Source organism: Halichoeres trimaculatus, unplaced genomic scaffold, assembly GCF_033239565.1.
Source record: "Halichoeres trimaculatus isolate MK-OKI-2021-1 unplaced genomic scaffold, fHalTri1.1 fHalTri1_scaffold_19, whole genome shotgun sequence".
NCBI lineage: Eukaryota > Metazoa > Chordata > Actinopteri > Labriformes > Labridae > Halichoeres > Halichoeres trimaculatus.
Genome location: NW_027437197.1, coordinates 2,750,065 through 2,777,522, shown reverse-complemented (window position 1 = coordinate 2,777,522; position 27,458 = coordinate 2,750,065). Strand labels below are relative to the sequence as shown.

At 41.5% G+C, this 27,458-nt stretch overlaps 2 protein-coding genes across 4 annotated transcripts in view; both read left to right on the top strand.

The window, feature by feature from the left end:
* Positions 1–13,546, top strand: part of fam124a (family with sequence similarity 124 member A) — a 28,988-nt gene extending 15,442 nt beyond the window's left edge. For 2 of the 3 annotated variants that reach the window (XM_074695048.1, XM_074695047.1), the window contains 2 exons: positions 5,477–6,252; positions 12,572–13,546. In XM_074695048.1, the coding sequence (XP_074551149.1) occupies positions 5,477–6,252; positions 12,572–13,363 (1,568 nt within the window). In that variant the 3' untranslated portion in view covers positions 13,364–13,546. The remainder of the gene's footprint in view (positions 1–5,476; positions 6,253–12,571) is intronic. The other variant, XM_074695049.1, reaches the window with a different exon arrangement.
* Positions 13,547–21,000: 7,454 nt separating this feature from the next.
* On the top strand, positions 21,001–27,411 carry serpine3 (serpin peptidase inhibitor, clade E (nexin, plasminogen activator inhibitor type 1), member 3). Its single transcript, XM_074695133.1, is given in 10 exon segments — positions 21,001–21,325; positions 21,327–21,345; positions 23,259–23,589; positions 23,961–24,188; positions 24,303–24,542; positions 24,628–24,826; positions 24,900–25,000; positions 25,109–25,192; positions 25,276–25,359; positions 27,241–27,411. Coding segments are annotated over 10 exon segments (1,374 nt in total). The 5' UTR covers positions 21,001–21,290; the 3' UTR covers positions 27,294–27,411.
* Positions 27,412–27,458: the final 47 nt, after the last annotated feature.

Below are 27,458 nucleotides of genomic sequence, written 5' to 3'. Positions count from 1 at the left end.
TCGAGCGCGGAGAGTTTCTAATGAAACGCTGAGTGAAGGCTGAAGTTTCTAGAAGCTGGAACCAGGATCATCAGAGAGCCATGTTTGAATATTTTCAGTCTGATGAGGTCTGAGTCACGCCAGGAGTCCGACGGTGAAGGTCATGTGACTTGCATGAACTTGGACCAGGTCTGGTCTCCTGTCTAAGCCTCCTGTTTTAATCTGCTCCTGCAACAATCTGTCGTAATCGATCTCATTTGGAGGTTGAAGCAGCAGCAGCAAGACGCCAGAAAGTGATGGCGGAGACTTTTGTTGTTTTTCTTTGAGACTTGCTCGTCAGCAGAAATCTCATCTCAGTCTTTTTTTTTTCCTGATGCACGTTTCCCTCCATTAAATATTTTTATTATCTTAAGTTCAGAAGACTAAAAACACTCCTGATCAAAATCTTAAGACCTGAGTCTGCAGGATTTTCCAAAAAAAATAAAATGTCAGCTCTTACAGGAATAATCCTGTCAATTTACAAGTGTGTCAGTATCTGTGTCTGCCTCTAACCCTCTCCTCTGCCTGGATGTTGATGTTTTTTGTTGTGTCCGGACTTTTCTGGGTTGAGAGTAGGCGTGGTTACCTCAGCCAATCACAGTGCGCCCAGTGGACAAAGTTTGGACCAAAAAAACATGACTAAAGAGAAAGGAAACGCCAAACAGAGATGGTAAAGACGCAAGATGACTCACTCCTCTGGAAAAATCAGGTAGCATATGACCTGCAAGCACAGGCGGCTAAAGAGGACCATATTTTATGTAGGAGTTGTATCAGACCAAAAACAAAGCTGAAAAAAAGCAAATATTGGATTAAAATTGAACAAAATGTCACAAACATGACTTTAAAACTGTTATTTTCCAACTTCTCACCCCAGATGTGCAGAAAAAAAAGCACATTGTGCCAAAAAGAAACTCGTTTTCTCTACTTTTAAAGACTTCCTCGTCCATTCAGACAACTTTGGTTTAAATCAAATCTGTATGAGCAGCTCAGGTTTGACTGAACATGTAAATCATACATTTTAAAGTCACGACTTCACGTTTTAATTTCCTTGGCACGGCTCAAACCGCTCAAACCGAGGCACGGAGCTTTTTTCGTCTCTGCCAGACGACAAAGAGGGGCCCTCAGCTTGAATTTCCTCTTTGTTTTGACTTAAACTGAGGGCCAAGCTATAGCTAAAGCATTGCCTGCAGTCTCTCTCTCACACACACACACACACACAGGCTCGGAGACCTTCGCTGAATTTTCCCTGCTAATCACTCTCATATGTGCAGGGGCCGCTGCGAGGCGTGTTGTTTTATCTCACGTCATCGTCGCTGCAGAGAGAGCATGTGTTGTGGGTTAGCACGTAGACACACACAGCGCAGCCCGAAGTCTGCGAGTTATTGGAAAGACAGGCGTGTGTATCGATGTGCAAATCGATTTGTGTGTGTGTGTGTGTGTGTGTGATGAAGCTGGTAGTGCACGTGCATGTGTGTGTTTGCAGTCAGAGTCAGAGTCAGGTTGAAGACTGGAGTGGATTAAGAGCTTAGGGACACACTCCTCAGAGCTTTACACACAAACCCCCTTCAGGCTGCGCGCCGCATCGGGGTGACTTCACCTCCAGCTCCTGCTGCTCCCTGTGCCAGGTTCACAGGAGCTGGTACACGGAGCGGGAAAACACCTCGAATCTACGACTGACGTTTCCTTTGATAGACTCTATGGAAACCTGTCAAGTTCAGACTTAACTAGTAAAACAAAAAGTGTCACTATTAGACTTTTCTAAGTCCACTAATACTACTAGTAACATATTTTGAGTTCACTACTAATAAACCAAACTGTTGTTTCACTAGTAAAGGTTTTTTGCTCATGAGTAGAGCTTACTAGTAAAGCAAAGTCATTCGGGCTATTCTCGGGATTTGCTTCTTTTAAGATTTTTGGGGTGACGATCCAATTTAAATTGCGATTCTTCGATAGTAACGATTTTTAGTTTGTTTTTTTAAAACCAGACCATGTGAAAAAGTTAAATGATGATGATAATGTCTACAGACTAAATCAGAAGCCGTATTTTCCCATAAAATGCACATCGCATGAGCCAACAAGAAACATTTTGCCCTCTGCTGGAGAAAAGTGGTAACTTTTTTTAAATCCAGTTTATAAACAAAGACTGAAATGAAGGATTTGAATTTGGAAAAAAAGAATGATTTTTTTGACAAAGAATCACGATTTTGATATTGACAAACAAAACATTTTTTGACTGACAAACAATTTTGTGTTACTAGTTGTTTTTAATAGTAGCATTTTCTAAGTCGACTAGTACTACGAGTAATGCAAAGGTGTCAACTAGTAGACGACTTAGGTCTACTTGCACACTAGGCTCTGAATGGATTGGGGCCATAATATATCAATGATCTTTTGATCCCATATGAACCATCAAGACTACTCAGGTCTTCTGGATCAGCTTCTACGCTCCAAATATCTGGAACCAACGACATGAAATGATCAGGTCTGCCGAAACTCTGAGCTCCTTTAAATCCAGGTTGAAGACCCACCTTTTTACAGCTGCCTTTTATTAGAGCATTTTAACAAATCATTTTATTTACTTTTCTTAAAAAAAAAGAAAAGAAAAAAAAAAAACGCACAATTTTGCAACTCTGCACTGCCACTCTTATCTTAAAATCTGTCATAACTTTTTTCTTTTAATCTTGTTTTGTTTTGTTATACTGTATCTTATTAATTTTAATCTCCTTTCTAATTGAATTTTAATTGTTTTCTTTTAATTTGTTCTGTCTGTAAAGCACTTTGAATTGCTTTGCAGAAATGTGCTATATAAATAAACTTGCCTTGCCTTGTGCACCAAAATCCTTCCCTAATTAAACAAAATTTTGGTTTACCAGTATCACTACTTAACTTAAATTGTCTTAAAAGTAGTAGTAGACTGTTTGTAGTCTACTTGCTCTACTAGTAAAGCCAAAAGAGTCACTAGTAGTACAAGTTAACCTGATGCAAATGAAGAAGAAGGGGTTATAAATAGGGAGGTACCGATCAGGTATTTATGCCCTTGAGTCTGAGTCGTTTGATTTTGAGGGTCCATTTACACGACAACGGTTTTAGGGTGAAACACAAAAGTTTTGTTGCGTTTCACCCATTTGCACAGAAACAGCGTTTCATGACAAACTACTGTGTCGTTCTTGTGCTGCTCAGTCTGCTGAATCTGTGACTGTGTTTAACAAAATGAGCATCTGTTGCTCCACTTCTGCTCTTAGCTTTCACCAACACACCAGCCCAACTCTACTTCAGTGGAGATCTACCAAAAGCTGCTTCTTGACAAGACAGTTATAGCACCACCTCCAGGCCTGGCATGCTTACTATAGCGTTTTCAGTCCCTCAGTGTTTCCATGTAAACACAGATTTTTTTTATCATTGCCTTTTAGCATTTCCAGATGAATTGTTGTCATCGAAACAGGGCCTGAGTATCTGCCGATATTGAGTCCTGATCTGATACTTCTATCCTGATACATCGCACTTAAAGCTCTTCTCTACTTTACAGTATCCAACCTATATTGCCACTGTTGTGATGTCATGTCCTGTGTTGTTTCTGTGTGGGGTTGAGAGGATCTGACTCTGTATCACCACACAACGGCAGGAAATACTAAGATGTTATTTTTCCCATTGGTTTTGAACAATTATAGATCTGATAAACAAAAAAGAATTTTATATTTATATCAAGGGATGGGTTCCCAATTAGGTACTGTAATAGGTACCAACCGAATTCTGTCAAAAGTACCAGGAACCAATTCATGTAAAATCAAAAGGTACCATGTTTAGGTACCTGAATGCATCCCTATGACTGTGAGGGAATGGAAGAGAAGGAGATTTTCCATGCTTGACATGAACACAGCATTGCAAGGTTATACAGTGAAGAATAAATATGTTAAATTGAAAAACTTTGAGATGAAATATATATTTTACACTTCTGGACATCCCTAGTTATAAACAAATAGAGCTTCCTGGTTGGTTATTATATTTTCAGAAGCCAATGGGAAGACTTAATTGTTTTTTCCCACTTCCTCATTAGCATATAAGGCTGACTAGTAGTACTTGTGGCACTTATTGCTTCACTAGTAATGTCTACATGTGCACTAGTAAATCAAAGTTGAGTACATATCCTCTAAAAGTAGAGCTGAGCTATGGTTGATATCACTGATATCAGTTTTATCCTCCTTTGCATACGAGTAACTCCTCGAAAGAGCAGAGTGTAGAGAGCGCTGACTGTATCTGCAGCAGACGGACAGTTTGTGTGAAAGTTTCTGCTCCTGTTTGGCTCATGTCAGACTCTGACTCCTAGAAACAGACGCGTAGGAGGAACTGGAGGATTGAAGCAGCCTGTGTGTGACGGGACAAAGGGCTTAACTCCTTAAACTTCCTTCTGATCCCTTTGTTTGGCGTTTGATGCCAGCGACAAATCAGAGGACAGGCTGGGATCTAAAGGGATGGGGCCTTGTTTGTGTGTGTGTGAGTGTGTGTGAGTGTGTGTGAGTGTGAGGACTTTCGTGCCTTGGCATCGATCCTGACCCTGCTGTGGATTCTCTTGATCCTGCTTTATTTATCTGATTAGACAAACAGAGCCACATGAGGCGGCTGAGGTCAGGGTTGAAGTTAGATGTCATTTTATCAGTCGATAAACTCAATCTCGCTCGAATAATCTGGTTTGATTCTGGAGATTAGTCCAGAAAAAGTCGACCAAACAGGAAGTTTCCCTCATTGGTCGCTGAGTCGAATGTGTTCCTACACCTCTCACCTTTACACGACGCCTCTTCGTCATCTGATCTGAGCTTTTAGAAAATGTCACCTCTCCGCTCCGGCTGAAAATGTCCTTTAGCAAAGGCCAGCAGGACTCCAGAGAGAAAAACCTGTCCCTGTTTGGCCTCTCTGTTTCATGGAGGGGAATCTGGCAGCAACCTAAAAGGTCTGCTGAGCCGGGGACAACAAGTCTGCGTGCCCTTTCCCAAAGCGCCAGGAAACAAGAGGCGAAATGGGACAAGCCCCTCGAGGAGTCACAGAAACTCTGAGGGAAGGAACACACCAGGAGGAAAAGCTCAGCGCTGGGTTTTGGAGTACCTGTATCAGGGTTTCTGGCTGCACCAGGTCATGGGTTCAGGGGGAGGCTACACCTGAATGGAGGGCTCCTGCTGTGGTCTGGAACATTCCTCTGGGCCTCAGTAATGACCTCCTAATGGTACTAATGAGCCTCCACAGAGGAGCCCGGCTCCACGCGGGGCTGATGGAGGGGAGGGGGAGAAAGGTAAACAGAAACTGGGGAGAGATGGAGTCAGATCTGGAGGGGATAGGGGGATGGGGGAGGATGGGAAAAGTTGAACAAAGATGTTTTTCTAAAGTCGTTTTGTTTCTGATTTTAATGTCACATGTCCTCCTCCTCCTCCTCCTCCTCTCTTCTCCTCTCTTCTTCTTGTCTCTGCTGTATGTGGAGGTGACTTGTCCATGGGCGAGTTCCAGGACCCCTTCCTCGTCAGCGTCCACCTCATCGCAGACCCGGGTCAGGGGAAGCTCCTCCAGCACGCGGCGGACGCCGTCCTGTCCTGGGTCCACCCTGAGCTGCAGCTCTTCAGAGTCTCGGAGCGAGCCTCCATCTCCCAGCGTCCTCGCTCCAAGCACCAACAGAACGGCCTCCCGGAGGCAGCCTCCCAGCCGGCGATGGCGGTCATCCTCTTCCTCCAGGAGGGGTACGGAGGCGAGGAGCAGATTCTGAGGCTGCACCGCGCCCTGCAGAAGCCGCCGTGGCGCTATCACCACACGGAGCGAGTCAGTAACGGACGGAAGATGCTGCCGCTGTCGCCGTGCAGTCAGGACTTCTTCACTCTGTCCCCAGGGACGCCGCTCTGGGCTGTGCGTCAGGTGCATTATGGGAAGGAAATAGTGAGATTTACAGTTTACTGCAGACATGAAAACTACGTGGACATGGTGCGGCTCTACAGGCTGCTGCTGCAGCGCAGGGTGGCGCAGAAAAAGGAGGACTTCTGCTTCTTCGTGGTCTACTCCAACCCTGAGATGGAGATTCAGCTCTCCTTTAAGAGACTCCCAAGAGGAGAGAGTCCTGTGGTGCTGGACTCAGCCGTGATGGAGGTGAGGGTCCGGGATGTGGGGGCGCTGGTGCCTCTGCTGCCTCAGCCCTGCAGCCCGATCAGTGAGGTCCGCTGGCAGACCGAGGACTACGACGGGAACAAGATCCTGCTGCAGGTGAGAGACCGACCTGTGTGGGCAGGATTTTATTTAATGTATTTTTTTTTTTCATTATTTTTTTTATTTTATTAAATTATTCATTTTATTTTATTTCTTTTTTATTATAATTTTATTTTATTATTTGTTTTATTTTATTTTATTATTTGTTTTATTCTATTTTATTATTTGTTTTATTCTATTTTATTAATTATTTATTAAATAATGTATTACTTATTTTATTAGATTACTTATTTAATTTTATAATTTTTTAATTATTTAATTATTTGTTTTATTTCATTATATTTTATTTTTTATCTATCTATAATTTGTTTTATTTTATTTTAATATTTTTTACTTTTTTTTAATTTAATAATTTATTTTACTTTGTTTTATTTGATTATTTTATTATTGTGTTATTATTTTATATTTTTATTCTTTTGTTTTTGATCCTTTTATGACACATTAGAGGGCCTGGGCCTCAAACACCAAGCTTTACCTATAGCCCCGCCCCTAACAGGCCTTTAGAAGGTTGGCCAATCAGATTGAAGGGAGGTTGCAGAGCAGAGAGCCTTAAAGAGACATCAACTACCAAAGCTTTCCAGATTGAGCCTAAAATAAGGGTTTTCTGAAACACCAGGGAGAGAAAAATTGAGATTATTTTCACTTTAAAACATGTGAATCTAGAATAAAGACTAAAAAAGGCACACAACCCCTTCTTTAAGTTTTAAATCTTGAAGTTTCTGGGGTAAATGGTCTGTAAAGGATGTTATATAACAGGTTTCAGTCACTCAAATCGCCTTTACTCCACATTCCTTTTAACACATTCACACATTTATTTCCTCATTCATTCATAAACTCAAACACAGAAGAATTAGTGGAATACCTGCTCTGTGTCCTGAGCTGTGCTGAAACGTGGAGCAGGAAGCAGAGAGAGGAATGAAGAGCTGGACGTGTTTGTAAGAAACTCTGCAGATAAATTAAGCTTTGACTCTGTCTCTCTCTCTGAGTGTGGAGTGTATCACTTTCAGAGGGATGTGTGTGTATGTGAGTGTGTGAGTTTGTGTGCAGGCGGTGGCAGATTAAATCAGATTAAACAACAGTCCATTACTGGGATTGAAGCAGCGCTGAGGGAAACAAAGAGCTAATCTATCCTGACAATCGAACATATGCAGGATGCTAAACTACCACCTGGTCTCAGCTCATGTGCTTCCTGTGAATGTGATTTACAGAAACTTGAGTTTCTCCAAACTTTAAAGCTGCTGAGAGGAGGATCTGTTTCAATTCGACTACAGCGCCACCTTTTGGCCTGGAGTCTCATGAACACTGTGGTGAAGACATGACTCTTGGCTCATGTTTTAGCTTTTTTGCTCATGTTTTAGCCCTTAGCCAGTGTTTTAGCCTATAGCTTAAGTTTAAGCCTTCAGTCTGTGTTTTAGCTTTTAGCTTGTGTTTAAGCGTTGGGCGTTTTTTCACTTAAGCCTGTGTTTTAGCTTTTAGCCTGTATTTAGCCTTAGGCTTGTGTTTACCCTTTAGGCAGTTTATTAGCCTTAGTTTTAGCCTTTAGCTCATGATTTAGCCTCCAGCTCATATTTAGCTTGTGTTTTATCTTTACCCTGTTTTTTTAGCCTTTAAGTTGTGCTAAAGCCTTCAGCCTGTGTTTAACCTTTAGCTCGAGTTTAAGACTTTAGCCTGTGTTTGAGCTTTTAGCCTGTTTTATAGCCCTTAGCCAGTGTTTTAGCTTTTATCTTGTGTTTAAGCCTTGGGAATTTCTTTTTTGATTCCAGCCTGTGTTTTATACTTTAGCCTGCATTTAGCATGAGGCTTGTGTTTAAAACTTTAGGCAGTTTATTAGCCCGAGGCCTGTGTTTTAGCCGTTAGCTCATGATCACACCTTCGGCTCATATTTAGGTCTTTAGCTTGTGTTTTAGCTTTACTCTGTTTTTGGCCTTAAAGTTGTGCTTAAGCCTTTAGCCTGTGTTTAACCTTTAGCTCCTGTTTAAACCTTTAGCTTGTGTTTTAGCCTTTAGCCTGTGTTTTATCCCTTAGCAAGTGTTTTAGGTTTTAGCCTGTGGTTTAGCGTTTAGCTTGTATTTTAAGCCTTGGGCTTTTCTTTTTTGCTTTCAGCCAGTGTTTTATACTTTAGTCCCTGTTTTAGCTTTTAGCACTTTTTTAGCCCTTGGACAGTATTTTAGCTTTTAGCCTGTGTTTTAACCTTGAGATCACATTTAAGCCTAAAGTTTTTGTTTTAGCCTTAAGCCTCTTTTAACTTTTAACCCTTGGTTTTAGCCCTTAGACTGTATTTTAGCTTTTAGCCTGTGTTTTAACCTTTAGCTCGTGCTCTATCTCTCTCCTGTTTATCTGCTCTTCTGTCTTTAAAGCTGCTTCACCATCAGTTTCAGTTCATAAAACTCTGTAAAATCTCAGAAAAGTCTTCAATCTCAACACAGTAAATGCCAAAAAAGCTAATTTGGAGATTTTCATCCTTTTCTGCAGACGAAGAGTTTACAATCTTCAGACTTTTTACCTGCTTCGTTTTCCTCGTTCTGCCTTTAAGTCTCATTAAACCTGGAAACAGCCACAATCAAACATCAGAGAAGTTCAGAGCTGCATGTCAAATTCCTGAAATCAGATGCTTATCCTTTAAAATTAAGGAAGTATTTAAATATAACCCAAAGTGTTTTTTAGTCATCAGCCGAAAAAGACAAACAAATCATCTCAGATATGACCCAGAATTTATTGGTTTTGTGCCCAAAGATTGGCAGGAACTATAGACGTGTTTTTAAAGATGTAGCTGGTGGATTTCTTGCTCACTTGTTGCATCAGCTGTGAAATAATCCAAGCTTTAGAAACCAAGCTCCCAACCCTCTGAGCAGCTGAAGAATCCTGATTATTAACCTAAATAACACTCGTCCAGTGTCGCGCAGGATTAGCGCTCATTTGTGGTGTTTTTAGCCGCAGAGGTCACGTCTCTGGCTGACCTGGCTTATCCCAAGATAACCACAGCTCTCCAGAATAAGGGTCTGATCATCACCATGTCAACAACCTCATTACCCAGCACCCCCTGCTGCGGCTGCTCTCTGTCCTGGTCGCATGTCGTCCTCGCTGGAAAATGAACGCATCCTGTCGTGTCGCATCAGTCGACGCTTTTCGGCCCAAACGCTCGGGCAGAAGCATCTCAGAAACAAAACAACCACATGAGCTGCTGCTTTTCTCTTTCCTGAGCGGGAGAAAGAAGAAACAGACAAGAAGAGACGAGGAGGAAAGGAAAAGAAAGGAAATGACGGGGGTTTAGTTTCACTGTTGGATGTTTTATCCACACACTCTGACACATTTGCACTTCGATCCTTGTGAGAGCTCACAAGGACGATAAAAGTTTGGCCCATGACTTTAACTTTTAACCTGCAGTGATGCTTTTGGCCACTTGAGGGCAGCGGTTAGCAGATCTGATTATAAAACTGACACCTTATCACCTCTCTTGACCTTTTTAAACTCACATTTCTTCATTATCAGTCTGGATTTGTACGAGAGCGACTTAAAGTTATAGCTCTTCCATCACTCTCTGCAGGATCATTCATTCACGTCAGAAACACAGACATCAGTTGTTTCCTGCTCTGGTTTACGTTTGTCACGAGGATGTGGTAAATCACGGTTCAGCTCCTCTCAGGAAACTTTAAGATTTGCTTCTTTAATATTTATTGTTTTGAGCCTGAACATATGGGAGTCTGGAAACTCCCCTCCATTCCCCGCTCTTGGAAACGATTGTCCCGAGGCCGCTGTGTGTGCGGAAAGTTGATGCTCCTGCTCGTATTGTTTGGGAAAAAACGTCCGACGGAGGACAGAAACATGGAGAAACCATCAGCCGCCCTACACGCTGTGAAAAAAGAGGGTTTCCACATTTGTGCGCCGTGTTTCTTTGACCTTGTAGAGGATAATCAGACGGAGATTTGTGGTGGAGCAGTGTCAGTGTGTTCAGAGGAACTTCAGGCTGCGAATGGAGGCCTGATGCTCCTGGGGTTTCTCCGGACCCTGATGACTCCTGCAGCTGCTGCTGTGATTTATAAAGTGGCCGGGCTGAGAACAGGGGGGCGTGTCGGGGCTTTTATGAACCCCAGGGTTCCCTCGTACCCCTTTCTGCTTCAGTCTGAGGCCGGTTTGGAGCGTGAGGAGGTTTTTGGTTGCATTAGAGCCCCAGAGGGAGCGCTGACCCTGTGCCCTCAGACTTTACCTTTCCTGGACAAACTTATAAACTCTCAAAAGAAGGAACATACTTTTTAAAATTCACTACAATGGCATACTGCATTCACCCGAAAAAAAAAAAATCCTCCTGTTTTTACAAGATAGTAGCTCGTAAAAACAGGAATCTGAAAAGTAAAGGAATTCCTGAAAATCTTTTATCATCAACTCAAGAAACATTTCTCCCCTTAAGGTCTTTGCACGCTGTGCTCACACCCGAAAAAAAACATCAGGCACAGACACTTTGCACACTGAATCCGATGTGTTTATTTTACGATTAATTGCAAAAAAATACACAGTATGAGAAAAACACTATCACCAAGCAATTGATTAATTAAAAATGTGAAAATGTGATGTTGCAAGTAGCGTACGGCGTCTCTGAGTAGACAAACTACCTTGGAAACGAGCTGTGCAGATGCGAAAAAATGCAAAAAATCAAACCTGTTCCGATAAAATAATGGCGGACAAAAGTTTTGGATCAAGTTTGCAAACATGATTGACACAACATGGGATTGAATTTATTTTTTAATGTGCATACGTTTCAGAAGAGAAAACAGACTCAGTGTGCAAAGACCTTTATTCAGTTTTATTTCTTGGTTCTTGGTTCTTTTTTTGGTGTAAAACACTGGGAGATACTCGTGTCTTTAGGAAGTATGAATGATATTGTTATTAGTTTGTCCTCTTTGTGAAAACACTTGAGGAATTTGTAGTTTTTCAGGCGTAAAGCCCTCTCAGATCCGCTCCACGTTGTGGTTTTGCTCCAGGATCAGATGGACCAATAACTGCAGGCTGCATGGGTAAAAGATGATGCATCTGAAGTGCAGTCTTCTTCGAGATGATAATTAAAGATTTGCAGTTATTCATTTCCCTTTCAGATTCCTGTTTTTATGTGATACTAACTCGTAAAAGCAGGAGGATTTTTATTTTTGGGTGAATGCAAAACGTCACCGGTGTTCTTGAAAAGTCTGACTTCACAATTCGTCTTAGCTGCTGTCTCTTTAAGGGCGTATTCAGACCTGGACTGTTTGGTCCACTTTAACCGGACCAGGGTTTGTTTCCCACACTGGTGCGGACTTTTCATGCAGGTGTGAATAGACACAAACGAACTCTGGTGCAGTTCGTACAAACCAAGGTCCATCCGAACTAACTACAGGATACATGCGCCTTTTGGGCCTATAAAGCCACCGTAACCTAACCATCTTTGGTTCATACCTGATCCTCCGTCTTCTGTTTAGCCACGCTGTTGCTAGCATGTTGTGGGTCAGGACACGCAGAGCATAGCGCCTCCTTGCTGCGGTCATTCGTCTTCCTGTTCCTAAATTTGAAACGGTGTTGTTAAGCCTGCTTTGAATTCAAAATGTTACATATAATCACTTCAATCGGAATAACAAGCCAAATCCTAATTGAATTTCAATCGGCTACACAAGGGTAGTATATTCCTTTTCCCCCCACTCTGCCCCCTGGTGGAGAGCGCGTCATACGAATGTTTTGCTTCTGTTCAAGGTTGATAAACTCGAGAAGCACCACTCTTTCCCACCAGCCTTTGCAGCGGACCTTCATCCACAGCTTCCTGGTCTTTGAAGGAGGCATGAGGGGAACGGGCAAACGCTGCACAGCACCAACAATAAGGGCCTCGATCTTCTGTACGCTTTCTCCCCTCCAGTGCTTCCAGTAACAGCGCGTTAGTAGCAAGCTATTGCTTTTATAAAAGTGTCAAAACAATCACTACTACTTTGCATCCATCTTTGATAAATCACGTGATGTGCTCGAATCAAGTGTCTGTAAATGTTGTGGCACAGGTAAACACCAGATGAAATTAGATCACTTTACATGTAAACAGTTCACCTGAGATCTTCAATCTGAATGATTTTAATCAGAATGTAAAGAAGTCTGCATGTAAACCTGGCTTCTGATTGGCCAGCCCCCTGGAGGCCTGTAAGGGGCAGAGCTATGAACAGACCTTGGTGTTTGAGGCCCACCTTACATTATTTTTTTATGCATCTTCCAAAAAAACTTGTTTCCATTTTGTTCAGTTCCTCTGTTGTCGATAAAGTTTGATACAAACTCTACGATCTTTATTGAAGCTGCTTCTCTCTCCGTTCAGATCCAGAACTCGCACTTCAAACTCCACCCGGATCCCTCCACCATCTCTGAATCAGCCTCCGCCCCACCCACCTTCCCCCGCAGCTCCTCCAAGAACCGCCGACACCACCACCACCGCTCCTCGTCCCGCCCCAGAGTCCACCAGACCTCCCACCCTCTGGTCTACGAGGAGCTGGACGAGGAGGCCCAGTGGGTGGACCGCCACTACCCGGACAGCTGGAGGTCAGGGTGGAGGGGCCACAGATCTGGATCCCTCTTCTCTCTACCCAACCTGGGCTCTGGAAGCTCCCGCTCCACCTGCTCCTCGCCTGGCCCCTCCCCCAGCCCCCACCACAGGAGCCACTCCTTCAACAGACGCTCCTCTCTCATCCCGCCCTTCAGGCTCAACGTGGACGCTCTGGTCGGGGCGGAGGAGACGGACGTGGACACGGGGGACAAAGTGGACTCGAGCAGCAGCGTGGACCTGAGCGTGGTGTCTGCGTACATCAAACCCAGCCTGCCTCAGACTCCTCGGCCGGTTTCCGCTCAGTCAGAGGACTTTAAAGCCTCCCCCAGCTTCCCCGAGAACTGTCACAAACCAGCCTCCCTGAGGCGGACTCCCAACAGCTTCACCCCCAGCAGCACGCCCTCCACCCTGATTGGCTCTCGTATGACCAGCCCGAGCGTGAGCGTGAGCGCTGCTCCGTCTCTGAGCGACGTCTCCATCAACCAGTCGGACAGCTGCAGCGTGATCAGCGCTCAGATCGAGGAGGAGGAGGAGAGAGTGATGGAGGAGGAAGAGTTTTATATCTGACAGCTCCACTCTGCCCCCTGGTGGCTGAGTCGGAGTGAGGAAGAGACATGTTTATGTTCCTGTGGCTCTGTCTGCGTGTAGATTTAAGCTTTAAGCTGTAAATGTTTCTCGATGAAGGAAAAAAACACACATTTATAAAGTGACTGACATAAACTGTGTACAGATGTCTGACCAATAAAACCGTCCAACACTAAATCATTTTAAAGGAAGGTTGTTGTTTTTATTATTATTTTTTTTGTAATATATTTTATAAAAATTTGCACCTATTTTCCACCCTTTTTTCATCTCTAGTTTATTAATTGAACAATACTCAGTTAATTGATTTTTTTGGGCCATTTTCTTCTATTTCAGCTTCTTTATTGTGAATATTTTTTAGTTTATTTCTTTTCTCTGACTGTAAACTGAAATTTTCTTTATTAAAACCCCAAAACATGTCATCTTCAGTGTTTGCAAACAAACATTTTTTAACATTTTGTTTTATTTTCTTGTACATGAGTCATTAAAAAATTAATGTTTTTTAAATTTGAAATAAGAATGAAACTATTTTGTAGTTTTAAACTAGTTTATTTGAAATTATTTAAATATTTAAAGCCCCTGTGTGGAGTTTTTGCAGGTTTTGAAACAGGCTTCCCTCGTGTGTGTTTTTACTAGGGTCAACACCTAAGTAATGCTGCCCCCTGCTGGACTGGAGTGCAAATCACAGAGCCCCCAATGTTCAAAAACACAATTAATAATTTCTTGTCTCATGATTCCCAAATATTACTTTACATTTTGGTAAAGGGGTCTGCAACCTTTACTTTGATAAGAGCCATTTTTCCTCAGCTCACCTGGATTAAAGTCATTCAGGAGACACAAAATCTACTTTATTTTCACCATAAAGACAATAAAATGTACAAAATTCTATACTTAGTTAAGACCTAGAGAATAATCATCCAAACAAAAAGGTTTTTTGAGTTTATGAAATTGTAGATGTGACGTCTTGGTTTACTATTTTTAAGAAATTTGCGGAAAAAAAAAAAAGAAAAAGAAAAAAAAGGACATTTGGAAAAATTTTTGAAAATAATGATACTAAAAATTAAATAAATTTTTAAAAATTGCAAAAATTAAAAAAGAAAATGTACATAATATTGCTCACTTCCTCTTTTTTTGTTTTATTTTTTTGGTTTGCCACATATCAAACATACATGTTAATCCAGTACATTGTCAGTTGAATGAATCCATCCACACAGAATTAAAATCAGTATTTTCTTCCAGATTAGTCTTTTTGTAGATGTAGTTATCTTCCCAGGGCTGTAAAACTCGAGGTTAGCCACAGGTGCATGGAAAGTAAATGGGCTGTTGATGTTGTAGGAGGTCAAGTAGAGCGGTGGCAGATAAGATGTAATGATACCTGGGAGTTTTTTTTATTTTCAATAAATTTGCAAGTATTTAAAAAAAAATACTTTTTTATACCAAATATTTAAAAGTTTTTTTGTTTTTTTGTTTTTTTTTTCTAAAAAAGAAAAAAATTATCAAAAAATTTTGATATTAAAAAAAAATTCAAAAGATTAAGAGGTTAAAAATATAAATAAAAATTAGCAAAAAGAAAAATCAAAATTTTAAAATTGCAAAAGTAAAAAAATATATATATTAGATAAAACATAAAATTTGGAAATTTTTGAAATTTCAAAAAGTTTCAAAAAAGATTCAAAGAAATTCAATTATTTTTTTAAGAAATCCAAAGTTCTGAAATAATTGTTAAATTTGTTAGAATATATTGATAATTTTGCTCAATTCATCATTTATAGTTGTTTGCTAATGTCTTGCCACATATCAATCATGTTTATTAAGTGGGCACATTGTCAGTTACATGAATTCACCCACACAGAATTAAAATCTGTATTTTCTTCCAGATGAGTCTTTCTGTAGATGTAGTTATCTTCCCAGGGCTGTAAAACTTGAGGTTAGCCACAGGTGCATGGAAAGTTGGTGGGCTGTTGATGTTGTCGGAGGATTTACTTGAGTAATATTTTTCCAAAGCTACAAGGAGCCACTGCAAAGGAGTCAAAGAGCCGCAGGTCGAGGACCCTTGTTGATGATCCTGAGATTTCAGTTTCAAACAGACTCAGTCATCTGTCAGCCTGTTCATTATTTCTCTGCTGCATGAAGTTTGAGCTCTGTGAGTTTAAAGACACAGCATGCAGAGTTTTCACTGCTGAATCTTTGCTCTGATGTGTTTCCTGAAGTCTGTGCTGCTCCTCCGTCTGCGTAAATCTCTCCACAATCTGAGCTCTTCAACAGGTGCGACTCGGTCTTCTTGGGAGGTCTCCTCATCGTCTGACGAGGGCCAATCCAACAATGTGGTCGTCATGGCAGAGCCCTGAGGAGGTGACATCACCATCGACCAATCAGCACGCAGAGTGGTTTGATGTATTGTTTTCTCTCTGAGGGGAGGTCTGGGGAAGAGATCAGCCTCTGAGAAGAGATCCAGTCAGAGTCTCACAGATTTCAAACACACAGATCACTGCTGTAACTTTTAAGGTTACTTATGAATCCAAAACACAGAATCAGCTTTTTGCACCAGCACCATGAGTCTGCAGATGGCGCTACAGTGCCACAGAAACAGGATAAAGCTGCTGCTGCAACATTTAACCATTTACCAAAACTTCAGCTGATAAAAACACATGATCTGACCTGTCCTCAGAGTTATTTCTGAGTTTTTCTGATTTTTAAAAAAAAATATTTCAGAGATATTCAGAAGGGCTCATCCTCAGGACCCCAGCTGCATATTTCCCATGCTCCCCCAGCAGCTCCTGGGAGATGAGGGCTCCGTGGGACGTGTCTCCTCACGTCGCCCCTCTCGCAGTGCCAGCACTACTGGCTCTAATCCTCCATGGCGTACCTGGCAGATCTCTCTGGCGACACCGGCTCTGAGCGCTGCTGGCGTTGTTGCAGCCTGGCCCGGCCCTGCACACCAGCGTCCCCTCTAATCCTCCGCTCTCGCTGCCTGAAGGCCCAGCAGCCGGGAAGTAGGGCAACAGAGGTGAAGCAGAGGGAGGCGGGCGCTCAGAGGCTGACGGTCCAGAGACCACATCAGTCCACTCCCTAAGGTCCAGACAAATCCACAGCTCATCATCAGTTTCCTGTTTTTTGACCTTTGACCTTTAGCTTCTCTCTGCATCAGGCTCTGATGGTGGATCGGTTCAGTTGATTATTATTATTAAATGTCTGTAATTCCCTTAAAGACGCAGTGAGGCTTGAGAAAGACACCTGTCTTGACCTGCCTCACCTGTTCATTATTCTGTTTTTTCTGTTTCAGTTTTTTCCTCCTCGTCTGATCAGACCTTCATCTTCTTCAGCTTTCTTCTCGTCCTTCAGTATAATGTTTTTAATTCTTCTTTTTTCAGTTTTTATTGCTTTCATTATTCTTGTCACTGTTGTTTCTTCTTTTTCTTCCTTCCTTTATTTTCTCTTTCCTTTACTTTCTTCTTTCCTTTTTTATTCCTTAACTTATATTTTTCTTCTTTCCTTCCTATATTTTTCTTCTGCATTTACTTTATTTTCTCCTTCCTTTACTTTATTTTTTTTATTTCCCTCCTTTCCTTCCTCTACTTTTTCCATTTCTTTTTCATTTACTCATTTTCCCATTTTTCCTTCCTTAACTCTTTCTTTTCTTTTCTTTTCATTTATTATTTTTTTCTTCCTTTACTTGTCTTTTTAACTTCTTTTTTTGTTTTTTATTACTTTATTTATTTTCACTTCTTTTTCCCTTTTTTTTACTTAACTTCTTTTTCCTTCTCTACTTCTTTTGCTTCTTTTTTCCCTTTTCTTCTTCATTAACTTTTACTTTTCCTCATTTCCTCCCTCTACTTTTTCCATTTATTTTTCATTTACTTTTTTCCCCCTCTATTCATTCCTTGATTTCTTCTTCCTTAATTCTTATTTTAACAACTTTTTCCTTTATTGCTTTCCTTCTTTTTACCTTTTATTTTTCTTTACTTCTTTTTCCTTCCCTTCTTCCCTTACTTTTTTCTTTTTCTTTTTAATTCACTTCTTTTTCCTTCTCTTTTTTCCTTAATTTTTATTTTGCCTGCTGATGTTCTTCTGCTTTTTAGTTTTCTTTTTCTTCTCCCTCCTTTTTTTATTTAATAATTCTTTTTTGTCTTCGTTGTTGTGATCTTACAGTTTTCTTTCTTTTCTTTATTTGATTCATTTTTGTTCATTCGTCTCTCCGTCTGTTTTTCTTTCTTTTGTCTTTAACTTGTTTTCTGTTTTCTTTTTTTTCTTTTATTTGGTTTCCTTTTTTGTTGCTGCTTTTTTTTTTCTTTGTTCGTCTCCTCCATTTCCTCCCCCTTCTTCTTCATCTCCTTTTCAGTGGATGGTTGAACAGACGCTGCAGTTTTCTATCTCTGAGTTTCTCCCTCAGGTCTCAGTGGTTCCTTCATGGTCCCCTGTCCCGAGACAAAGATCCAGTTCTCGTTGCAGATTCTGGTTTGAAGGAGTTTTTTCTTTGGTGATAGTTTGTCTGATTGTCAGGGGAAAGTTCTTCGTTGAGACAAAGAAAAAAGAAAAGATATTTGAAAGATTTCCTCCCTGCCCTCGTCCCCTGACTTCCTCCTCTGCTCATTATCACTTCCCCTGCGAGGTCAAAGGTCAGGTGCTGGAGAGGGGACCTGGGTGAGAGCGGTGTGAATGGAGAGCCTGGGGACAGTCTCCGGTGGAGAGGGATTAAGTTGTTGCTGCGTGGAGAGAGGTGGAGGCATCGCAGAGTCTCACAGACACTCATCGCGGGATGTTTGCTCGGAGAAGTTACGATAAGCTGCTGCAAACAACAAGTGACGGGCGCGTGATCCTGCTGAGGGTTTCTGTCATTCAGGGACATTCAGTAAAACCACCCCGTCCTCTGGGGACCACGTTAAAGGACTCTGAAGAGTCCCTGATGCTCAGAGTCTGCAGAAACCTCAGGGACTGGTCTCAGGAGCTCAGGCAGACTTGTTCCTGGATGTTCTGTTGACTTACAAAGACCTGACCCAGACCCACAGGGGTCAGAACAGCTCTGTTCAGTCTTGGCTCCGGGCTGGTTCAGCTTGGTCCCCCTGCCAGGTCCCTGTTCGAGCCCGGCCTGGCTGTAATGAAGTGGCAGCCGCCCAAACGGCGGGGTGAACTGGCAGCTCGGGCAGAAACAGACTGTGAGCTTCATGTAAGAGTTTTTAGCTGCAGAAGGAAGGAGCGCTGGTCGACGGAGGCCTCTGATTGGCTGAGGCCTCCTGAGCACTGGTCCATGACTCTGTTGAGTAATTTCATCCCGAGCCTCAGAGCAGCGGCGGCTTGCTTTACACTGGGTCCAGAGATCAGACACAGAAAGCACAAAGCTTTATTTCTACTTCTAAAATACAAACTTCAGAGACGGCGATCCGTCAAAGGCCGCGCGGCCGCCAAGATGAAAGCTGCTGTTTATGGTGGCATATCTTCAGACCTTTTGTCTTTGGTCAGCTACCGTGACATCTCATCCATCTCCTCCGTCCCAGGCCTTAAAAATCCAAATTCCTTGTAAAGAATGTGGCGACTGCGTTTAATGAAGCCAAGCCACGGCTCTGCTAATGAGTCAGGTCCAGCAACGGCCGGAATTCCCCGTCAGACAAAGCCGCCAAATACCTGATGGCTACCAATCATGTTCTCTTCTTCATGGGAAAAAATGTTGGCAGTTTATTTTGCTGTCTTTCATGTCCCCAATTAAGAAGGACAGCTGAGGGCAGATCGGCCGACGCTGATGGATTCAAGGTGAAAAACAGGATCATCAAACACAGACTGAATAAATCTGGATCCTTTCCTGTGTTTGCCTTAAACTGTGTTTTTTTTATCTAGTTTTTGAAAAAGAAATTCACTCTGCAAAAACAAAGAGGATCAGAAACACTGACGCAGCCGTGACGCTCGGAGCAGAAATCTCTTTTCAATCATCAAAACAAAAAACTGAAAAACCAAAAAGCTGAAATCTCAGTCTGTGTGAGCATCAACACAGCTTTGACAAAGGGTTTGACCTCTGGACAAAACTAAATTTAACACATGTTGACATGATGGTTTGTCAATAAGTTAACTCAAAATGAAAAAGGGAAATAAAGGAGGAAACAAATACAGGATAGAAAAAGAAAGAGAGAAACAAACAATGTGCAAAGTAGAAAGAAATACTGAAGGAAACCAAATTGATCAAGGAAAGAAAGAAAGGAGTAAAGAAGAAATAAGGGAAGACAGAAAAAAAAGGTATGAGTGAAGGAATGAAGGAAGGATGCAATGAAGGTAGGAAGAAAAGAAGTGAAAAAGGAAGGAAGGAATGAAGGAAGGTATGAGTGAAGAAGTAAAGAAAGGTAAAAAGGAAGGAAGGAGGGAAGGACAGAAGCAAGGAAGGAAAAAGTGAATGAGTGAAGGAAGGGAGGAAGGAGGGAAGGAAGGAATAAGTGAAGAAAGAAAGAGATCAAGGTATGACTAAGGAGGAAGAAAAGAAGGGAAGGAAGAAGGAAGGAAGAGGTAAAAGAGTGAAGGAGGGGAGGAAAAACGAAAGGAAGGAAGGAAGGAGGGAGGGAATGAAGGAAGGGATGAAGGTATGAGTGAAGAAATGAAGGAAGGAAGGAAAGAAGAAAGGAGGGAAGGACAGAAGGAAGTCAGGAAGGGAGGAAGGTATGAGTGAAGAAGTGAAGGAAGGAAAGAAGGATAGAAGGAGGAAGGGTTGGAAGGAAGGAAGAAGTTAAAGGGTAAAGGAAGGGAGGAAGGAAGGTATAAGTGAAGGAAGAAAGAAATCAAGGTATGACCAAGGAGGTGAAGGAAGGAAGGAAGAAAGGAGAAAAGGATGAAGGAAGAAAGAAAGGAAGGAAGAAATATAAGAGAAAGGAAGGAAAGAAGAAAGTGAAAGAAGGAAGGGATAGAGGTATGAGTGAAGAAGTGAAGCAAGGTAGGAAGGAAGGAAGGAAGGAAGGAAGGAAGGAAGGAAGGAAGGACAAAAAGAATTAAGTAAGGGATGAAGGTATAAGTGAAGAAATAAACGAGGGAAGGTAAGAAGAAAGGAGGTAAGGACAGAGGGAAGTAAGCAAGGGATGAACATATGAGTTAAGAAGTGAAAGAAGCAAGGAAGGAAGGAGGGAAGGACAGAGGAAGGAATAAGTGAAGGAAGAATTGAATGAGTGAAGGGGGGGAGAAAGGATGGAAGGAATAAAGAAGGGAAGGAAGGAAGGAGGGTAGGAAGAAAATAATAAAGGAAGGGAGAATGGAAAGATAGAATAAAAGATGAAAAGAATACAGGAAGGAGTAAAGTAAGGAGAAAAGGAATAAATGAAGGAAGGGAGGGAGGAAAGAAGGTAGGGAGGAAGTAAGGTACCAACCAAGAAGAGAAAGAGAAATAAAGAAAAGGTAGTGACATGTTTCTGTCTGAGACTTTTAAAAACATATTTCCGGAGTAATTTCTTTAATAAATGAAAAAATAATAATTTATCTGAGAGCTGAGGAAAAGAAATGTTCAGATTTGCAGAAATGTTTTTATCTATGAACAGCAGCAGAGAAACCTGACAGAGTCCGAGCTGATCAGAGCCGGTTTCCAGCTCTGGATGTTTCTGAGTTTCCAGGGAACGTGAGTGGAGGTGACGCGCACTGCGCCTGTGTGCTCTTGTTTTTTTCTTCCCTCCCTCTGCCCGGTTTGGGATTTGCTGCTCAGAGACATGCCTCCCTCTGCCTGGCTCCTTATAGCCCCGGAGAGGCAGGAATCCCGGACGAGTGGTACGGACATCGCCGACGGAGACCGCAAACACGGCGCGGAGCGTTCCCCTTTAAACACGGTCTTATGACTACAGACTGCTTCAGGTCAGACGACCGGAGGACCGGAGCAGAGCGCAGAGACAGCCCGGGACAGCAGAGCGCAGCCTGAGGGGACACACACAGGACTCAGAGCCCCTGCAGAGGCTGGATGTTTGGAGCCAGTCTGAGGGAACACCTGGAGAGATTACCTCACCTGTCTGCAGGTGAGACACTCAGCTGCACCTGGCACAGGTTCAGGAGCCTCAGGGTCTGCACAGGGTTCAGGTTTTGGTCTCTGTTAGAGCATCTCCGGTCAGCTGTGCAGTGTGGTATGAAACGGTTTCTCCTTAAAGAGCTCCAGCTGAACGAGACACCTTAAACTGAAGGAAAGGTGTTAAAGCTTCACCTGTCCAGGTGAGCTGAGAGCAGCTTCAGTCTGATGAATCAGCTTCTTTAAGAGTTCACCTGTGTCAGTATGCTAACTGTTTGATGCTGTAACAGCTGATATGATGATTCTAAATGCAGTAAATGATTAAAGCAGTGTTGTACGGCAGCCCTAAAAGGCCAAAATGTAACACTTTTTATTTTCTGTTTTAACTTAAAAGAAGTTAACAGACAGGTTTTCTTGAGATTTGGGCTCATTTTTTAACAATCTGGAGAAAACAAATCTTATTTTCTTAAAGCTATGGGATCATTTATCTTGGTTAAGTCACGTAATGTCAGAAAATAATCTTTCTTTTTTCCAAACAAGATGAGATAATTTTGTGGTGAGCTAAAAATCAGATCAGTAGGTTGATCGCTGTCATTAGCAAACAGATGCTATGATTACCTGGACCATGTTGGCAGTAGCGTGCTGTGTCCTAGCTAATGATAGCGATCTGCCTGCTAAATTATTTCTAGAACACCGGATAATTGCCTCGTTACCCCTGGAAATGAGTTTTGATTTCCAGGGAAAGCCAAAACAAATTTTCCTATTATCTGGAGACAAATAAAAAAGTTTGTTTTCAAGATTTTTTAAGAAGAAAAATAATTCAGGACCTCCAGAAAATTATTGAATTTGACTCATTATCGCAAGAAAACGTAGAAAATTAAATGCATTTCTTGAAAAATGAAAAAGTATTGAAGTAAGACAACATCAACTTACTGATTTGATTTTTTGATCATCAGAAAATAATCTGGAGAAAATGAGGCTATTTTTTTTCAGAAAAAAAAAATATTTCCAACATTTTCTCGAGGTAACGGGTTAAATTCAGTTGTTTTCTGGAGGCCTTGACTTATTTTTTTGGAAAAGAAATCTTGTTGCAACTGGATATTTTTTTTCTAAAAAAAGGTCCAATAATAATATTTATTATTATTATTATTATTATTATTATTATTATTATTATTATTATTATTATTATTATTATTATTTATATTTATTTTTTACTACTTTTTAATTAATTTTTATTTTATTTTTATTTTTATTATTATTATTAGAAAAAAGTAATAATTCTGACTTTTATACCAAAATAATCCTTATAATGACAAAAATGGCCCTCATCCTCTATCATAGAAAATGTATTAATATTTATTATAACTTATAAATTTATTCTTGATATCTTGAGAAACTGAAAATCATTTTTGTGGAATGACAAGTTAATATTCTGGTGATCTAAAAATCATCAGAAAAAGTTGATTTTTGTGTTGTTGTTTTGATTTTTTTAATCATGACCTTTGAGAGCTACTGTAGTTTTAATATGAATCACTCAAACTCTTACTTAAAACATCCACAAATTCCCCAAAAAACATCACCTCTAAATATCTTACTTCTCTGTAAATCACAGGAGCGATGAAGTGTCTTCTGTTTGAAGCTGTCACACTTCTCTAAATAATATTTTATCTAAATTATTTCATGTTTAAAATGTTTATTTGCCATCTTTTAATCCAAACAGGTTTTTATTTTTGTTTTATAAAAGCTACACATTAAAAAAAAAGTTGATGCATTTAGCTCATCAGTTGAGATGAGTGGTTATAAAAAGCAGAGCAGTGAGTTCAGGCTGTGGCCGCTGGTTGATATTTCCCTCAAAGTCAGTAGTTTCCTGTTGCCTGACCTCACTGACCTCATTGGGTTTTTCTCTCTCCTTCTCGGGGCTTACAGGATTTAGTTTTTTGGGCCACCTCTCGCAGCCTGAGGACACATTTCCCCTCCTGCAGCTCTGAGGTCATGTGTCGCCTGCCGCTGGCTTCACTCTTCGTTTGCTTCTGGTTGGTGGAGAGGAGCCGGTGCGACGGCAGCTTTCAGGACAGCATGGGAGAGCTGCACACCCGCTTCGCCGTCAGCCTCTACCACACGCTCACCGAGACGGAGAACAACTCCAACCTCATCGTGTCGCCGGTGAGCGTGTCCATGTCGCTGGGGCTGCTGCAGCTCGGCGCCAGGGGCAACACGCTGGCTCAGCTGGAGGGGACGCTCGGGTACAACGTGAACGGTATGATTCATCCCAAATTTCTGATGTGTTTGTTTAGCTTCAGCTGCTCGTCGTGCTGCGAGGGGCTGCTGGTGGCCCTCAGCGCGGTTGGTACCAGGTGGTGGGGAGCGGTGCTGCTGCTGCTTCGGGCCCTGCAGAGCACAGTGGTGTCTGGAGCCATAATACCTGCCTCCACAGCAGCTCTAATCTCATTAACCACTCCTGCAGCTCGGCCTGCAGGTCGAGAGGTCACCGCGTTTCATTACAAACTAAAAGAGAAGGAGCTGCTGGTTGGGTCGTGTTGTCTCAAATGATGCACATCCTGTTTCCAGGTGAGACATATCCAGAAACACATCCTCTGACACGAGCTGTACTGTCCGTTTCTCGTGCAGACGCCCAGGTACAAGACTTCCTGCTGCACTCACAGATGGACGAGAGCAACAACAGCCAGGGGATGTGGCTGCAGCAGACCTGCACGCTCTTCGTTCAGAGCGGAGTCCAGCTCCTCACGCAGTTCACACAACACGCGGCGGCTTGGGCCAACACCAGCGTGGTGCGAGCCAACTTCAGCCAGCCGAGCAGCGCACGCAGCCAGCCGGAGCGGGTCGGACACAACCACGGTGAGGGAGCTGGGGTAATGAGCGGAAAGGAAGTGTGTGGGTGCAAAGTCAGGGTCATGAGCCTCAAATCTGGTCTTGTTCATGACTCTCTGCCCTGTCCGTGTTTCCTCCCAGATGAGAGCCTCCTCCAGTCGGGGAGCAGCAGCGGGGAGCTGTCAGGGTCCGGCGAGCCCCAGGTGGAGGCGGTGTTTTGGGGCCACCGCTTGCAGATGGCCCTCGTCAACAAGGTGTCGTTCAGGGGCGTCTGGCAGAAACAGTTCTTGTTCACCAACACCCAGAATCTGCCGTTCATCCTCTCAGACGGCACCGCCATCAAGGTGCCCATGATGTACCAAGCGACAGAGGTCAGCTTCGGTAAGAAACATCGTCGAAAACACGCAAACGCGCCTTCTCCTCACAGTTGAAGTCCTGCGCCTGATCTTCTCGCGATATTTCCCAGGTCAGTTCAGGACAGCGTTGGATCAGCGCTACACGGTGTTGGAGCTGCCGTACCTGGACCGCTCCCTGAGCCTCCAGGTGATTCTACCCAGCGAGCGGAAAACGCCGCTCTCCTCCATCGAGTCCCAGCTCACAGCTCGCCACCTGGCGTCCTGGAACACCGGCCTACGCAGAACCAAGATGGACATTTTCCTTCCCAGGTGAGAGTCACGAAACGGAAGATTCATCACATCAGAGGAAGTTGTTTGTAAACAGGAAGTGGTTTCTCAACAGATTCAAAATGCAGAACAAGTTCAACCTCAGGTCCGTGCTGCCCGCCATGGGGATCAGCGACGCCTTCAATCCCTCAGCGGCGGATTTCACAGGAATATCAGGTCATTAGAAAAGTAATAAAAACTACTGACTTTGCCTTGAAACACTAACCTGATAAAGAAAGCAGAACGTTCCACTTCCTGCGTGACACAGATTGTTTCTTCCTGCAGTGGAGAGTCTGTACGTGTCCGACGCTTTCCACGAAGTGAGGATAGAGGTCACAGAGGATGGGACGAAGGCGGCTGCTGCTACAGGTGAGAAACGTGCTGGGATGCGAACGTACGATGGTTATATTCACCGTCAAACATCACTGAGAGAATGTTTGGTGTCTTTGCAGCGATGGTGCTCCTCAAACGATCTCGTGCTCCTGTTTTCAAGGCGGACCGGCCGTTCTTGTTTCTTCTACGACAGATCAACACAGGTACTCATTTACAGAAGCAGCAAAAACACTTAAGGAAAATCCCAAATGTTTGTCAGGAACTTGATTTAATTCAGGTTATTTGAATGTTTTGGGGACCTCTAGTGGTGGCGTAAAAACCTTACAGGCAACATTTCCTCTGACTCTTACCTGAACTCCTTGATATATACTGAACCCTAAGAGGTAATCAGGAACATTTTTGTCCTTTCAGGTAATTTATGCTAGATTCCTGGCAGATATTTTTCAAGATTTATTTCATGAAAATCTTTTTCTTTGAATTTCTAATTTTTCTAAGATCAGTGATACACAGGGGGAAAAATTTCCTGCCATTTGAGATAACCAGAGGACAAAGGTTTCTTTCGTAATCATCTTCAATCCTAATCAAAAACATCATATATTCAAACTATTTTTTATCATTTTAGCTCTTTAAGTGCCCATTTCATTTCACAATGTCACTGTTTTTATAAAAAAAAAATACACATAAAACGAGTTTATTTTCATATAATAAATGTTGGATGGCAGGGGGATATTTTTAAAATAAGGCTTGAATAAACAATTAAATTAGTATTAAAATTGATTTTGATGCCGTGCAATAGAGGACAAAAGTGTCCCATCTAGTCTCATTATAACCACAATTGTTAAAAGCACAGTAATTACACAGTATAATACTGAATTCTCTAATTTTGGGGTTTCAATTAGGAAAAAAAAAAGTACAATTCTTATTTTTTACAGTTTACCCTGTTATTTGACAGTTTTCCCATTGTACATCTTTAAACAAAACATTTTTTTAACAGTATAAACAACTTTAAAAATACAAATGGACATTTAAAAGGTGAAAATAATAAAAAATATATACATATTTGTATATTTGCTTGAGACTGAAACTGGAGGTAAGGGTTTTATCTTAGGAAAAAATGGGCAAAATCAATACACCTTATTAAAACTTCTATTTCTATTTTGGTGAGGAACATTTTTTTCTTAATGTCTCCAAAGAGTTGTAAATTAAGAATCTGACAGAGCAAAAAAGAAAAAAAAAACCATCAACAACAAAAAACAAAAACAATTCATGAAATTAAACTTTATTTAAAATCTCATGTTTGTTTGTTAGTTTAAGGAAAATAACTAGTTTTCTTTTTTTTAATTTCTTTTACTTCCCCAAAACAACAAACGGTAAAATCATCTAACCAAAGGAGCTTCAAATAAACAAAAAAAAAATAAAATTGAATATATTGGTATTATTTATGAGGACTTAAGCTAATTGAATGATTTGGGCAAAAAGTAGAAAAGAAATAATCTTTTATGTTTTTAAAGGAGTTTTTGGCAGAGGACATTTTTTTTGGTAAATTACTAGTTTTCTGTTTTTTATTTTTTATTTTATATTTTCGAAAAAAAACAAATGGTGACATCATCTTATCAAAGGAGCTTTCATATTATTAAATAAATAAATAAATTTGAAATAATAAAAATAAAAATATTGGTATTATTTATTAGGACTAAAGTTAATTGAATGATTTGGGGAAAAAAAAAATCTGTTATGTTTTTATAGAAGTTTTTGGTAGAGGACATATTTGTTCCCAGCCATCCAGCATTTATTGTGTGGAAAACAACTAATTTTATGTTGTTGTTTGCTTTTTTCCAAAATTACAAACAGTAACATCATGCAATCAAAGGGACTTTCAAAGGGTTGAATTAAAAATAAATAAATAAATAAATATATATTATTAGGACGGACATTAATTGAAAGATTTTTGTAGAGGACATATTTGTCCTTAGAGAGTTGTAAATCAAAACAACCCATGAAGGTTAAAAAAAACATCAAAATCCTTTTCTTTCATTTGGTTTCTTGTATTAAAAATATTTTTTTTCATGTGTTTTCTGTTTCAGGATCCATCTTGTTCATGGGCCGAGTGATGAACCCAGCAGACCAATCATCCTGAGAGACTCACACACCTCTCACACACACCCACACACACACACTCCTACCCCCACCCCTAATTTCACCACCGGTATTTATTTTGCGGACCAACAGGAGGGTCCGCGGACACTTCAGGAAGAGGGACAATATTTTTGTACATGTCTGTAAATAAAATTTTAATACATGT